At 44.1% G+C, this 15,936-nt stretch overlaps 1 protein-coding gene across 4 annotated transcripts in view; it reads left to right on the forward strand.

Moving 5' to 3' along the window:
- Positions 1-15,936, forward strand: part of DNAJB6 (DnaJ heat shock protein family (Hsp40) member B6) — an 86,361-nt gene that overhangs the window by 37,107 nt on the left and 33,318 nt on the right. For all 4 annotated transcript variants that reach the window (XM_058831911.1, XM_058831914.1, XM_058831912.1 and 1 more), the window contains exon 9: positions 11,795-12,001. In XM_058831911.1, the coding sequence (XP_058687894.1) occupies positions 11,795-12,001 (207 nt within the window). The remainder of the gene's footprint in view (positions 1-11,794; positions 12,002-15,936) is intronic.

Here is a 15,936-nt window from a genome sequence, read left to right on the forward strand (position 1 = left end):
ATGTGCTTTTGCCCTCAAAATGTTTATAGAAGATGGTGACTACATCCCTGGTAACCCTTTTTGTGGAATAAATCACAAAGCTGAGTGCATGCTCATGCTGCTCTGTTGCAGGGGAGGTGCTTGTTGCCCTGCACAGAATAGTTTCCAGTAGTGGAAAGTTCTTTTATGAGAGCTGTTTGTGGGGGGGAATTTTGCTTTGTGCCTCCCAGCTCCCTCTGAAACCAAAAGCTTGCCCTTAGTTCACGCTGGCCTCTAGACTGAGCTCACTGTTGTTTTCTGGGTGTGGTGGCAAAATTACCCAAATTGTCAGTGTCTCTGGTGTTGAGTTTGGGCCTGTAAGTGGCACAGAGCCAAGCTGGCAACTTGCAGTGCAGCTTTCACGTAGGTTAGATGATAGATTGTTAACAGAGGTCAAAGCCTCTTGGGTTTTCTATTTTCGTGACAATTTTGGCTAACCTTTCCTTAAAATACAGGTCCTCCAGATTTTCAGTTGAAGCTGGGGTAGAAGTGGACACTCGGGTCCTAGCTGAACTATTTATTGCTGTTACAACAGCATGGTTTTGTTTATCGATTTACCTTCTCTATTGAATTCAGTGCTTTGAAGGCTTTTGCAAGCAGATTCCATCTCCTGGAAGGGAATATTGCTGCCCTTTTGGCTCCAGTTCTGTTTCCAGTCCACTGTTCAGTCTTGACTAAGCAAGTTTCTCCTTAGAAAAACAGTTCATGATTCTTTTATTTAATATTTTTAAATATTACTGTAAAAGGAGATTGTTTCTGTAGAGATATGAGGCTGTATCCAATACCAGCAGTTTAAGCAAGGTCAGAATTTTAATTGGAAAATGATGAAGTGTTTTCTAATGTGCAGAGTCTGGGACTGTTTCTGTCAGTCACTGACTTGCATGATAACAAGTGTTAGGTGAACATCAGCCTTACCTGTTGTGCATCTGTTCCAAGTTTCCTTTCTCTGTCACCGTGCTGACCTCAGGACATTTCCAACCCTGCAAAAGGAGCCACACTGGTTCACAAGGCTGAAGAGAAATTCTTTCATGTAAATGAAATTTGACACCTTCATACTTTGTAAAACTCCTGCCAAATGTTTCTGAGAAGATTCTGAGCTTGCTGGTATTCAAGGAGGAGGTGGAGTAGCTCTGCTGGATGCTGCACTTTGGGCTTCCAATACAAAATTGTACTTACACAGCTCAAACCACAGCAGTTTTGATACTTGTTTTTATAGTTTTTTAAATATTTATACCATGATATAGTGAGCCCACTGACAAATAGTCACTTAAACATTCTATCATAAAGCTTTCACTGCCATTAAGGAATTACAGGAGATGAGGGTACATCTTTATCCTGGGTGATTTTGAGCAGAAGCTGGTTATGGCAACTTCAGGTGTCAAGTTGTTGTTCAGCTGTGCAGTTTTGGTGGGTGCAGCTCTCCCCAGGTCACATCCACCTCTCCAACAAGAGCCAGTGGGCACTCCAGTGTGTGTTCTACCCTTCTGGAATGTGGAGTGCTCCAGCTTCACTGCCTTTATGGTAGTCCTTAAGTACCCCCTTTTTTGCTTATTTTGGTTGGAAATGGTTGTTACTGTCCTTGGTGCTTCGTCCCGTGGATCTCAAAGGTGTGTGAGAAGAGGAGAATGTGGGGTGGTGCCACTGCAGCAACACAGGATGGGAGCAGCCCTCGCTCCAGGCATGGGCAACCCTGGGGTGGCCTTTCTGGGAGATACACAGCCTTCCTGGGTGCCCCAAAAGTTACTAATGTCACCCTTCAAACTCCTCTTTCCAAAACTCACAAAGCTCTCTTGGTAAAATCTTGCCTGCTCCCACTGGATCTCTGCAGAAGGAGCGTATAAACTGACCATACTGCTTCCAGGCACAAAAGAGAATTGTAAGTATTGTTAGTGTTGGGTGGTAGTCATGTTCCTGGTTTGGTGTTTGGGGTTTTTTCAACTGAGATCTTTGTTTCTGTGCTCTCTTTATTGGCTGTTTGGGTCAGAAGTTCAGTTTGAGAAGCAAACATGGAACAATTAATTTTTGTCTGTTTAAATACATGCATGTACATGTGTGTATACATTTGCATTTATAAGCATTGTTATTGATAGGATTTGAAAAATTAGTTGTATTTCTAAACTGTGGTGGGTTTTAAGGCATAGATCTTGACTGTGGGTGGGAAAGGAAGAATGTTTGAAAACTTAGAGAGTTTTGTGATGGATTGGAGACGCCAAACAACAAAAGGTGGTGCAGCTTGGGAGTCATGTCTCCTGTAAGGCAAATTTACAGGTTTCATAATTAAATATAGTATTTAGTCAAAATTACCATGAAATGTCAACTTGAAACGCTGTGTTTTTAAATTCAGGCTTGTCATTTTTGGGTCAGAAATTGAACAGCAGCTAACAACTTAATGTTCCTGTTGTTGGGAAGATGTCAGAAATGGGACTGCATTTTGTAATGAAGGTTCATGAAACACTTTGAAACCTAGTGAGCTGTCAGAAGAGATGTCCTGTTACTGTGAGCATGTGATGTTTTCAGGGTCATTTAAAAGATTATGGTCTCTGGAGCTCTGTAAATCAGGGATGTGTGCTCACACTGGATGATGGGATTTGCTTGCTCTAGTCCTAGTATTACAGGAATAGATGGATGAAGAATAAATTGCACATTGCGGGGGGATAATTGGAGACGGCAGGTATCTCTTCTTTTTTTTTATAATTAATACATGGAACCCTTAGTGTCAGAGCCATAGTGGCATATTTAAGCCTCAGGGTAGAGAGGAGAATGTTTTTCAAATGATTAACCTGAAAAGATGAGACCTTGCAAACTGAGCGTGGACAGTGCAATATGAAATGTGGAGCTTGCACTTACTGTCTCACGTCTGTGATATTTCAAGAGCACTAATAGCCATTTGATGAAAGTATAAACTTCGTGATTTTGTGCTTTTGCCAAATTACTATGGAAGTGTTGACAAAACAGCTGGGGAAGTCATTCATCACATTTTTCTGAAGTCACACATGAGATTCTTTTCTTTTTAAATTTAACTGCATGGCTTTTCCTTGATGTATCTTCTTTTAGGGTAATCTGGGTTTGCTGTGCATTAAGGCTTTGAAGTCTGGTTTAAAGCTGATAATCAATGGAAAAATGTGTAACACAGCTGTACAATGTGCAAATTAGGGCTTACTCAGAACTGTTCTGGAGATGATCCTTTAGTGGGGGCTACTAATGGGAACAGAAGATGACATCTTGATACTTTGACTCATTTAAGATTTATAACAATCTGTTGCAAAAGTAGAAGAGCACTTTCCCTCTGCTTGTGCTATTTGAAGAGCTTTTTAATTAGAAGCCAATTTTCCTTGACCTGGTGGTGGTAACTCCTAGAAGGGCTGAAGACAAGAAGCAAAGTTTTGTCTTTGGAGGCAGTGAAGGAGCTGTTTGGTCCAGAATTGGGAGGGTCTGGAGAATAAGTGTGAGAGGTGTGAAGGTCCATGGGCCTCTGCTTGGTCAGAGGAAACACTGGTGGGGAGGCACCTTGTGTCTGGGTACACTGTGGAGGACCTGGCAGGGCTGCAAGTAGTTGCACTGTGGAATTTTTTTTTCTTTGTTTTCCTCTAGTAGTGAGTATTAAGTTTCATTATAAGGACTGGTTCCTTTTTTTATTTATTTTTTTTTTTTTATTGCTCAGTAGGATTTTGGTTTGCCCTTCAAATACAATTTCAAAGTGAAACTTGGGCTGTGAGGCTTCCTTGTGGTAGAGATGAAACCCACAGGGATTTCTGTCTGAGGTTGAAATGTAGCTGAGATGGAAAACCCCTCTTTGTTTCAGGACAATTTGAATTGGAAGGGACCCTAAAGATCAGCCAGTTCTGACCCCCTGCCATGGGAAGGAACATCTTCCACTATCTCAGGTTGCTCAGAGCCCTGTCCAACCTTGAACACTTCCAGGGACAGGACAACCACAGCTTCTCTGGGCAGCCAGTGCTAGGGCCTCACCACCCCCACACTAAAGATTTCTAAATATCTAATCTTAACCTGCTCCCTTTCAATGGTTTAAAGCCATTCCCATTTGTCCTGTCACTATCTGCTCTTTTAAGCATCAAACCAAATCAAATAATTTGATGTCAGTGATACAATTCCTGGAGGAAGAGGAGCCATGTAAGAGACAGGGACAGTGCAGTGTGAGCTCCATCTCAACTACTTGTTGTGTGAGGTGTGTTGGAGAGAGATGCCCCAGGAGTAGGAGCCCCTGGTACAGGTTGTGAAAGGGGTCTGGTCACTTCATTGTAGTGCTGTTCAATGAGACTTGCAGGAAACTGGGGTAGACCTCTGACATGACCCTGAAAAGTGTAGAAAATACTATCTTTTAAGTAATCTTGATTTCTTTTTAAAAATCAGGTCCATTAGGTCAAGCTCCGAGCTTGAAATCTTGCTAATTTGTATTTATATACGTCAAGCTGTGAAGCTCATCCCTCATTCTTTGCTTCCTTTCAAAATTCATGCAGAAATGAATAAAAGGCCCCTGCTTGATAAAGTCTTTTAAAATTAATAAAATTCCCTTTGAGCTGCAGCATGCAAATTGGGTCATCTCTCTGCTTGCTTGAAACATGAGGATTCATGTTACCTCCTGCCATTTGTATTTCCAGCATCCCAGATCTTTAAGATGAGAGCAACTGGCATTATCCAAATGGATGCCCTGGTGTGCTTTAACAGAAGGAAAATAGCTGCAGAAACCTGGATGTGCTGAGCCTGTGCCTTCTGTCTTGCTTCAGAAAGAATGTAGAACAATTCACTGGGCTTTAAAAGGTTCTGATGAAGTTTTTGCAGGGAGAAGGTAACTCCAGACTCTCCCAGCAGCTCCTTCTCTTTAAGCCAGGCTCCAGAGCTCGATCTGGTCCAACAGGAGTGGCTGTAGCCATTGATCCCTGATAGCCACCATGGGGAACAGTGTGATCACATTTCCTTTCAGAGCAGCCATTGTGGTTGATGTGTGCTGAAAAATCACTTTATTTTACCAGTTTGTTGCAGATTGGGGAATCTTTGTGGTAAAATGTTGCTTGTGATGTGCTGGGAATGCAGGATTCTTGTTGGTACATGCTGAGCTGAATGCAGGATATAATGGGGTTCTTGGGTGTGGATGGGGGTGGAAGGTAAAATCCACCTAAAAAGAAAAATCAAAAGTTTGAACTTTCTAAGGGAGCTACTGGAGGGCAGGGAGGGTGAGCAAAGCCAGCGTGGGGCCTTCCCTGCTCTGGTCTGTGCCGCAGGGGTACAGCTGGGCAGGAACAGTGTGAGCTGGCACTGGAGCAGATGAAAACGAGGGCAAAAATAAAAGGAGCAAGTTCATTGCCAACTTTTAAAGCCAGAAGGGCAGAGGGTTGCTCTGTGCACTGAGCAGAAAGCATTGAGCCCTGCCCTTTCCTGGACACTGGACGTGCTGCAGCCAGGCCTCTCCTGTGACAGAAATAGCACTCCATCAGTCTGCCCCTTTTCCCAAATCCCACACCCTTGTTTTTTCCATCACTTCCCAGGACTTTGCCACCTCCCCTGCCGTCTTCTGTCACTTCTGGATTTTTCTTCCCCCCTTGCAGGAAATGCCTGGCTTTCATGGCAGGCGAGATAGCTGGTCCTGGCCTGGGAAAGGCCAGCCCAAATCCCCTAATTATAAACTTATTATGTGTTTTTTGGGTTGAAGCAGGGAGACATTACCCATTATTCAAGTGCAGTGCCGTCGGTGCTGAGAGAGCTGAGCTGTTAGAGCCAGTGCAGGGTGAGAGATGGGAGAGGAGGGGGTGGGACACTGGGAGCAGAGCAGGGCATGGATTGGGAGCTGCTGGCACCTTCATTTTCTACCCAGCTGAGCATTCTAGGGACCACTTTGGATAAATATTTCCTTGAATTTTGCAGGACAAGAGTCTCAGACAGACACCCTGAATCACCTTGTGTTCTCTGTAACCCTGAGTGCATTTGCTCTGGAAGGAAAATGATTGCCAATAATTGGTGAAAGTCACTGATCTATAGGAGCTGACTCAAAACCTCATTGTTTGTCCTGTGCTTTGGCTGATAAACCTCACTGTTAAAATAAACTCCCTTTACAGTTTACAAAAGCGATGGTGCAGATGGGGCAGCTGCTCCAGCATTCCCTGGATAGTTTTGGAGTGATTTCAGGCTCTTTCAGCTTTCAAAACTATGTGAGGATTTTAAAATGGCTGCTTTTTCTTGTAAGCATCACATCAAATAGCAAGAGAAACAATTTTAAGGGCTGTCACTGTCAAACTCAGAGATGTTTTCCACAGAGGGCTTGATGCAAATTTTGGTTTCTATCAAGTTTGATAAACCCCACTGAGCACAGGCTGAAAGAGGTTTTTATAACTCCTGCTAAGCGTCACAGTGTTAGTGTATAGTGGCATTTAGAAACAAGTTGAAGAACAATTAATCAGAAGAGCTTGCTCAACATAGCCTCTAGTCATGGTGAGGGAGTATTTTCTTGGCTGAGCATGTTGTCTACAGTTTCAGAAGAGGTGAGGGGTGTGTGTGCACACGTGGTTTTGGAAAATACCCTGGGCTGGGTGTTTTATAATGAGCATCCGTCATTTCCAACAGGAATTAAAAGAAAGTGATGATTTGGCAACTTTCTGAAAACAACTTTCAAGGTGTGGCCCCCCAAATTAGACCATTTGTGTTTTTTAGTAGAGTCACCTTGTCTCCTGCTGTCTTCTCTGTGCTGTTATACATTAGATATGAAGCTTTCATGAGAAGAAACAAAAGATCCAGTTAAACTCCAGGAGTTTTTCAGCCCAGGGTAATTCAGGCCTGTAGACAGATCTGTTAGATGAGCTCTCAGATTGAACTGGTTCCTGTAAAACATAAAGTTTCCCAGCAACTGTTGGACTTCAGTCCAGGCAGAACCCTGGTAGCTTCTGTCAAGGTAAATATTAATATGGGAGCTGCTGTAACAATGGAAAAGTTTATTGGTAGAAAAATCTTATCAACAGGTTACAACGACCATAGTGTAATTGACTTCAGATAAATGTGTATAAATGGGGATTTTTTTTCTTTCACTTTTGATTGCTCCTTCCGTTGCAGTTCAGCTCTCTGCAGCAGCAGCAGCGGATATAGTTGAGTCATCAGAAACTCCAGTGTCCTCTGTAAGCACAGGGTAAATTCCAAACCCTTGTAACAGGAGGGGTTGAGAAATTCAAGAAAAGTTCTCCCTGTCCCACTCTGCTTTCTGCACTGTCTGTGATGTCAGCGTGCATCAGGAACAGCTCAGGTGAACCTCAGACTTCCAGCTGAAGCAGCAATATGATGCCTTGCTCTGAGTTTACACTGGCCCTTAGAGTCTTGGAGTACTAGAAAGACACTTTGCAGGCCATCATTCAAGGAAGATTTGAATGGAGGAAGCTTCCTTCAAGCCATCCTTGAATGACTGGGTGGCAGGAGCTTAGCTCGGAGCTGTTGTGTCATTAGATACAGCCGGATGTCCCTCACCGGGTGCATCTCCTGATGCTGCTCACGGGACCAGGGGCTCTCTGGTGTTTGTGGCCTCAGGGATGTGTTCCTTTGGACTGAGCAAACTGGTGCACCTGCTTTTTATTTCATAGGACAGGGGAAAGCCCCGATTCTAGGTGTATTCCTTCGGTGAGGTGTGTAAGAACACAGCAGGCAGCAGTAGGGCTGCCGTGCGGGAAGTGAGCTGGTAAATGCAAATGAACAGCTCCGTCTCCTCAGGATGTTTACCCTTGTTTGTTCTGCATAGTTCTGTCATTGCTGTCTTACCATTAATTACTGCCAATTCCTGCTAGGATTTCAGTTCAGTTCCTGGACATACATGGAAATTATTTAAACGTAACACTAAATAATAAAACATTTATTAATAATTTAATTTAATAATATATAATATTATATATATATATATATAATTTAATAATAATAATAATCTAAATAATAATGGTAGCCCGTGCAGCACTGCTTTTGGTGTGAAGTGCTCCAAGACTTACCTGTCCCAGCTCACCTGGCTCATCTGCCGCTGTTTTTAATCCAGTGTGTTATCTTCATTTTCCAGGATCACGCACAGACCCTTTGGTGTAGCTGGTGGCTCCCCTTAGCCCCCACCTAGTCCAGCTTTGGACAGCCGTGCAGAATCGCTGTGTGACCGCCCCAGTCCGGGCTGGCAGCGGCTGTTCCGCCAGGACACCTCGCCACAGCCAATATTGCCCTCTGCTGGTTTACTGCAGCTCCAAGGAGCCCTGCTTCCCACTGCCAGGCAGCACCACTTTGCTAGAAATTGTTTTCCAGCCCTTCTTGCTTGGAGCAGAAGGCAGCTTTCAGCACTAACACAGCTTTTCAGGATGCTACAGCTCATGTTTGGTTTTTTCTTCTCTGGAAGCTGCTGATCATTTTGGAGAACCTGGTGCACCAGAAAACCAAATCTTAATTATTGTTTTTAAATGTTACGGGTAATACCAAATCTGTAATTTTCAGAACTAACCTTTAGAAATATAACTTCTCCAAACTGGTTTTGCAAGTGAAAGAACTGCTAAGTTTTTAATCATTATTTGCATTAGTAGAATAAGTTCTTTTGCATAACACCATAACCTGGATGCTGATTGCAGCTGCCCTCGATAATTTCCCCCTTGCCTGCCCCAGCTGGGGTGGCTGCATGATGAGCTGGCTGCAGGCCCCGAGCCAGGTTAAAAATAAGCTGGCAAAAGGAATTATTTTTAGCTGGGGTCAGTCCCTGCTTGGGGTCATGGCGTGGCTGCCCAGGCTCTCGCATGGGTGTGCTGGCGTGGGGGCACAGGGGACGGCAAGAAGGAGGTGCTGGGGGAACTGAGGGCTGTTTAAAGCCTGAGCACTCCTGGAAGGTGCTCCTTGGGTGAATATTCAGAAAACTCAGGTATTCCACACCCAGCCCCCACCCCCAATACCAGCTGTCTTCCTGAAAGCCATTTCTAGGACAAACTTCACTGCTGACAGAGCTCTAGCAGAATTTAAGCACTTTTTGGTGGTGATGTCCTTCGTGGCTAAGTTGTCTCAGAGTAAATTCTATTCAAGTTTTATATTTGCAGTGGGATCATCTGCTCAAGTGTTTCAAATATATAGAACAGGAGAGAATAATTGTCACAAATGACACTTTAGTTTTGCTGTGCCAGGTGTGCTAAAGGTGGAGGATCAGAGGAAGATCTGACAGCTCATGCCATGCATAGCACTGGGGTTGATTCAGTGTTTAAATCACAGCTGACATGATATTAGATCATTTAACTAATTTCTGGTGCCATCCTGCTTTCCCACAACTCATAAGGGGGGAAAAGTTTGGGAAAATTTTGGGGTCTACTTGTTGAACTAAAATTTGCCTTTGCTTTGGGGATATGGAAGACTGAAGGATTCTTACATGATCAAGATGGATCTAATCCTTCCACATACTTGAAGTGAGCTAATAAGAAAGATGGAGACAGACCTTTTAGTAGGGCCTGTAGTGACAGACAAGATGTAGTGGTTTTAAACTGAAGGAGGGTCAGATACAAAGACGAAATATTTACAATGAGGGTGGTGAAACTCTGGCACAGGTTGTCCAGGGAGTTGGTAGGTGTCTCATCCCTGAAAACATTCAAGGTCAGGTTGGATGGGGCCCTGAGACATCCTGATCTAGTGGAAGATGTCCCTGCTTATTACAGAGGGGTTGGACCATCTGAGCTTTAAAGTTTCCTTCCAGCTGAAGTGTTCTATGATTCCAAAGGTGTGCTGGTTCCCTGAGCCCAGTACTGAGAAGCTGCACGAGTGTGCCTGCTTGGGGTGTCTCTGTGATGCACAAACACACCCTGAGTGGCCTCAAGACTGGCCTCAGCATATTTCCCATTCCTGTGTCTATTTGCAAATGTAAATTTTAAAAATACATTAAGCAAGACTTCTCAGATGAAAAAGAAATCCATGCACTTTGTGTTTCCATGGGAGAGGAGGGATCTCCTATTTCTGGTGTACTGTAATTTGTTAGGAAGTGAACTCTCTTGACCAGTTTTTGTATGTGCAGCTGTTGTAAATAAGTTCCATGTGCCTTGGCATTTTATAGGCTTACCTTCACAGACCTGGTATCATCAGCCTGAAACCTGCTTCAGTGCTGTTTGGATTGTGTATAAAATCCTGTAGCCTCTTAAGGGTAATGATGACAGTTCTTCACCTGTCATTCCCTGAGCTTTTCCTTGCCCTCTGCCTCTTGTAGCTGAAGTCCTGGTGCTCTCCTGGCAGCCCTCTCCTACTGCAGGAGAGCCATACACCCAGGGTTTTACACTAGCATGATGCAGAGACTAAATGCAAAAATCCTTGTCTCTCGTGTTTTTGTGGCATTTGCTTGTGCCTTTGGAAGTGTGGGAGACTCCAGGTTACAAAAGCAGGAGTGTTGAGGTGGGAATGGGAATTTAACCACTCGGGAGGGAGCATCCTCTGCAAACACCCAAGCACAGCCTGTCGGATGCTCGGGCAGACAACACGAGGCACATCCTGGAGTCCTCCTCTGCTGCAGGGCCTCTGCTGCCTCACTGCACTGTGAAATGACTTTTTAAACATACCTTGCCTCCTTTTCCTCATGCCCTCAGAAGCATCTCCCCGTGTACAAGGTAAAGACAATGCAGCCCGTTGTGTTTGGAAGCGGCGGTGTGGCGCACACACAAAGTGGGTATTCCTGCTCTGTCCCGTGTTGCGTACGTGGTGCCTTTTTCATCTTCAAAGCATTTTCCAGCCATGAACTAAGAGCACACGCCAGAGCTGAGAGCACACACCCCTCCCTGAGCAGCTGATGCTGGGCACATCCCAGGAAAAACTTCCAGAATATGACACACAACTTTTGATGAAAATAAAATGATGCCATATTTCATCAGCTCTATTAGATGTACTTAAGTAATTGAACTAATGAAACTTTAAGAAGCCTTTAAGAGATAAATGTGGTACACACCTTTGTTCCCAGTCTTTCCCCCCTTCCCCCCTTATTTTCCTTGTTGAACATTTTTTGTTGACTTTTTGGGATCTGTTTGTTTTCCAGTGTGTGATTTTGCTGAGTTTTGTGTGTGTTATGGTAGTGGTTTCTCTGCTTTGCAGCAGTGGTACTATTACAGTTTCTGCAGCAAAGGAAAGTGTTCTCTGCAAAACAGCATGAGTATGATGGGAATACATCATCTTTCATACCGGTTTTTGCAAACACTGGGTTTTATTTCCATTGTGTTCATTGGCCTGTGCTGTGTGTGCTTGCCTTGCCTCTGGCATGTTTACCTCTCACAGCTTCAACATGATTTCTTGTCTTCATGTGTTCCTTCACACATTTCTACCATCCTTCCAGCTGTGATGTCCAACATCCAGCCCCTCTGAACCCATGTTAGCTTAATTCTTGTCCCACCACCCCTGTAGCCAGCTTGGGCTTATCTCTCCTTTCCCTTTACCTTTCCCTTGAGCGGGACAGTCCAGGTGAGGTGGGATGTGATGACATGCTCTGCACAGGACAGAAATCCTGCCCAGGGCCATGTGCTCAGCTCCCTCATCCTGCCTTTTGGAAAAAAGGGAACAATGGCCCCTGACTCATGATATCTGGTGGACTTTTTTGGGTGGTTTCAGTGTAGTGACCGGCCACTGATGGAGCTTTCTGCTCCAGACACTCCTCAACCTGCATATACACAGGATTGTCTGTGACCAACCACAGCCAAGACATTAGTATTGTGACCCCTAACATCCAGCCCATTTCTGAGGCTTTTTTTCCAGGCTAAATTTATGCATTCTGGGCTAAGCTTACTTTTCTTGCATTTTTTGCTTTTTGCAGGGGAGGCAGATGAAGAAGCGTTTGCCGAGGAGTGCAGACGGAGAGGACAACACGCGCTGCCCTCCCAGCCGACCCCCCTTCGCCTGCTGAAGTCTCACAAGTCTGCCAGCTGCCCCCGCTTTGCCAGCCATTACAATAGTGATGAGGTGGAAGAACAAGATAAAAGCCGGGTTACGAGCAGCTTCGAGGCCCCTTTTTATTTATCAGGTGTGCACAAGCGTGTTGGTGAGAAACATGCAGAGAAGGACCCATCACATAGTCAAAAGCCAAACCCAAAAAGCCAAGCGAGCAGTTGGTGCTGTGTGTTGACTTAATGTTAGTTCCCTGGTAGATAATAAATAGCAGCTTGTTTGCCTTCATCCTGCTTTAGCTCTGATCTTCCATTTAGCCTAGATTCACTAACACCCTGGGATATTTAAGGATCCATGGCAAATACTGTTGTGCTACTGAAGTGCCTCTGCTCTTTGTTGTTAAAAGTGAAGGCATTTTAGAGGTTAACTCATCACAAGACTTTGCACATTCATTTACTTAAATTGTGCTTGGCTTCATTGTCCAAGGAGAAGTTCAGCAAGTTGATACTATTTCTGGAAGCTGCAATTTTAGGCAACTAAATCCTAATAGAGGAGGCTGAGAACGTTCAGGCTAACGTGGCAGTGTGGCAATTGTTTGGGTTATTTTTGGAAGTAATTAGTCCTTTGATATATTCCCAGTCTGTAATTTTTTGGCAATGTAGTCCAGAGGCTATCTTGGACAATGAAGTCCTCATAACCACTTGATTTAATTGGAACCTGTGGTCAGAGATTATCCAGGACTGCGAGGACAGGTTTTTCTGATACGTGAAGGATGCCTTTCTACTTGGATGCCCAAACCAAGGGCCCTTGTCAGTAGTGTGAAATCAGGTGAAGTGCTGGGAGGTGTGAGCTTATGAGGCTTCTCAGGGTAAACACAGCACATGAAAAACATGCACTGTATCCCAAAACAGGCACTCATGCACTCCCAGTGCTGCACCAAATTCCACTGTGTTTATGAGCCTTTAAACCTAACCCTGTCTTTTGTATGGAAGACCTAAAGGTATTATGATGGATTACAGATTGAAAAAATTAGATTATTGTCTTCCTGCTAAATTGCTGGAAGCTTTGTGTCTTTAAAGATGGCCAAGCTGAATCTTTTGTTTTAGAAAAAAAAAAGGGGAAAAAAAATAAATAAAAAATTACAGAGGCCTGAATGTAACCTTTGGGCTGACGTCGTGAAGCCTCCCATGCAAGGGTTACAGGTACGGTCTCCTGTGCCTGTGGCTGGCAAAACAAAACAAAACAAAACATTGTCTCTGCCTTTGGACTCACAAGGGTTTCTGCAATTGCAGTATTTTGCAATGGATTCAAAGGCGCAGCTGAGTTTGACACACACCGTGCAATTTTTGGAGCAATTTTTAAGACTGCCTAGGACTTTTTGCTGTGAATTTATTTATGCTCCAAGACGCACAAGTTTGCAATTAAAATTAATTTCCAGAAGTATTAGTGCAATCACAAAATGTTCTCTTCTAGCAGTAGATTGTGAGTTGCCAAAAAAGACTCAGGGTGAAAATTTGATTGCAGTTAGACTAAGATTTTACTGTTGCTTTAAATATTTTGCCTGCTGTTCCTCTGATGGACAGGGCTGCTGAAGGACTGGTCGAGTCAGTCATAAAAACCTATGTGAGTGTCTTAATCCCTTCCTGGGGAGTTTGTGCACGAGCCCTGGCCAGTAATGCCATTCCCCTTCATGGGTGTTCACCTCTGCCGACTGCCTTGCCCAGCAAGCAGCTTCACCAGCACAGCTCTGTAATTACTGAGACCACTTTACTCACTTGGCTTCTCATCGATCACTGCCGTGCGTACACGGGCTGGTGTTGGGAGAGAACGGCATCATTTCTGCCTTGCTCCAAAGGCCTCTTAATTCTCTGGGAAATAGTTAAGTTCAATGGCCTCAAACCAGGTGCAGTTCCACCTTGAATCTGATGTTTTTGCCATCACCAGCGTGGGTGAGAAAGGGTCCCCCCTGACAGTGGGACCGTGCAGCAGTTTTAGATGTCCCAGCTGGAGCATCTCAAGCAAACCCTCAGTCATTAATGATTCACCTGCAGTGAGGTGGTGTCTTTTTCCCAGCTCTGCAAATGTTTGAATTTTGATTTGTAAGTCCATAGGAAATTTAAATGAACGAGAAGGAGATAGGTTTCATCTTGACTATGTGGTGGGAGTCCCTTTGGAAGTGGCATCTTTCTGATGTCCAAGAGGAAAGGCTGGCCAACTCCTTTAGACTGGCAATATCCAGAGGAGAGATGAATCCTCTTCTTAGTCAGGATTGCCAGTTATCACAGTGGGTATTCAACAAAACAATGAGAGTTTAATTTAATTCTCCATCTACCATTGACACTTCATGTTTTAGTGGAAATTGCTCTGGAAACTGTTCCTGGTTTCATAATGGCCTTTTAGAATAAAACTTCACCTCTTGTGCTCTGAAGTTGCTGCATATCTGAAACAGTTCTCTAGCTCCAAACAAGGAATTTCTGAAATAAGAACTCAGATAGTGCCAGTGATGTGCTCCCCAGTAGTGTGATACACGGCTGACTGGTGGGACCTGAGCTGTGTCAAAGTGCTGGTAATGCCAGCAGAGACCTGGGCATGGCAGCTGTTCATGACAGAGGTAGTGGTAACTGCTCCTTAAAAACTACTGCTTTGGATTTGAGAGTTTTGACCTTTATCCAGCAAGAATGATTGAAATGTTTAATTGTTAAAATAGTGAAAAAATATACAAATTTCATTATTTGGAAGATAATATTGCAAGGTTTGCTCTTCCTTTTCAAAGAAATAGCTTTCATTAACCTATAACTTACAACAAAAATAATTAATTTTTTGCTGCATTTTCATCTGCTGGCATCTGTGAAGAGGAAACCATTCTAAAAGAACTAGCTTAACTAATCTTGATCCTTTCCTGGCATGGATTCCTCTGCTGGAAAGTTGAGCTGTTTGTACTTCATTTCATCTTTAATTCAGTCTCTGTTCTTTTTACCAACATGCAGTTTCCTGAATTACACTTTACTAACTAGTAACAGTGATGTGCTTTGTTATCCAAACTAATTACTTTATAATTCCATCATAAACTTCCTTTTTGGGCATGTAACAGAAAGAGAAAGGAAAGCAAAGCCACTGGTTTTTGTGGAAATCTAATACATGAGGAATGCTGGAGGTGCAGAGATGGAGTTCCCCCTCCCTTTGCTCCACATCCCCTGGCTGTAACTGTGCAAGTGGGATGGACCTGTGTGGGGCAGGGGCTGGGAAGGCTGGCTGGTGGATTTGGAGACTGGCTGGTTGCCCCCAGGCTCAGCCCAGAGCTGCCTTCACGCATGGTGTTTTGGATGCTGGTACGAAATCATCCTGTTACCCATCAAAGACAGCTGGGCTGTGTGTGGAAGGGCTTTCATGGCTGCATAGCCTTGCAAGCTTTTGCTTGCCATTTGGGAGTAAAATCTTGGAAATCTATTCAGTGCTGGTGTTACTGTAATTAGCAGGAGGCAAACAGGTGGTATCTGGCTTGGTATGTTCTTGGTATGCTAGGCAGAATTGGTAAAGAAAACGGCATGGTGAGCAAGCATGAAGGAGGGCCCCTGCAAGTTGCTAAAGCTTTTCAGTCCCCTAAAACATCAAAGTTGGGATTACATCACTGGGCTGGCCAGTGAAACTGGAGAACTCACCCCTTAGATTTAACAGTGTGGATAATTGAACAGTGGAACAGCATACCTAGACAGGGTGGGATGTTTTGTCACCCCAGTCTTGACTAAAGGCTCCGTCTCCATGATGCTCCATGGCACAGGCAGGAGCTGTGGATGAGGAGAGGGAAGTAGGTCAGGTTGTGCTGTGTGCTGAGCAGTGGCTGGGGGGAGGGGATGTGAAAGTGTAAAGTTGTAATTGCAAATTGAGTCACCCATGAAATTATACTGAAGCTGTGATCTGGGGTGAATTTTTACAATGGCATATGTGAGTGTGGTCAGTCTAAAATAACAGAGGGTGGCTGCAACTCGGAAATAAGCCAGCTGCCTTTGAAACACCAGTTTATTGTTTTGACTAGAGAGACATTTCTAAGAGCAGAAAATTAGAAAGAGCACT

The sequence above is a fragment of the Poecile atricapillus genome, chromosome 2 (genome assembly GCF_030490865.1).
Source record: "Poecile atricapillus isolate bPoeAtr1 chromosome 2, bPoeAtr1.hap1, whole genome shotgun sequence".
NCBI lineage: Eukaryota > Metazoa > Chordata > Aves > Passeriformes > Paridae > Poecile > Poecile atricapillus.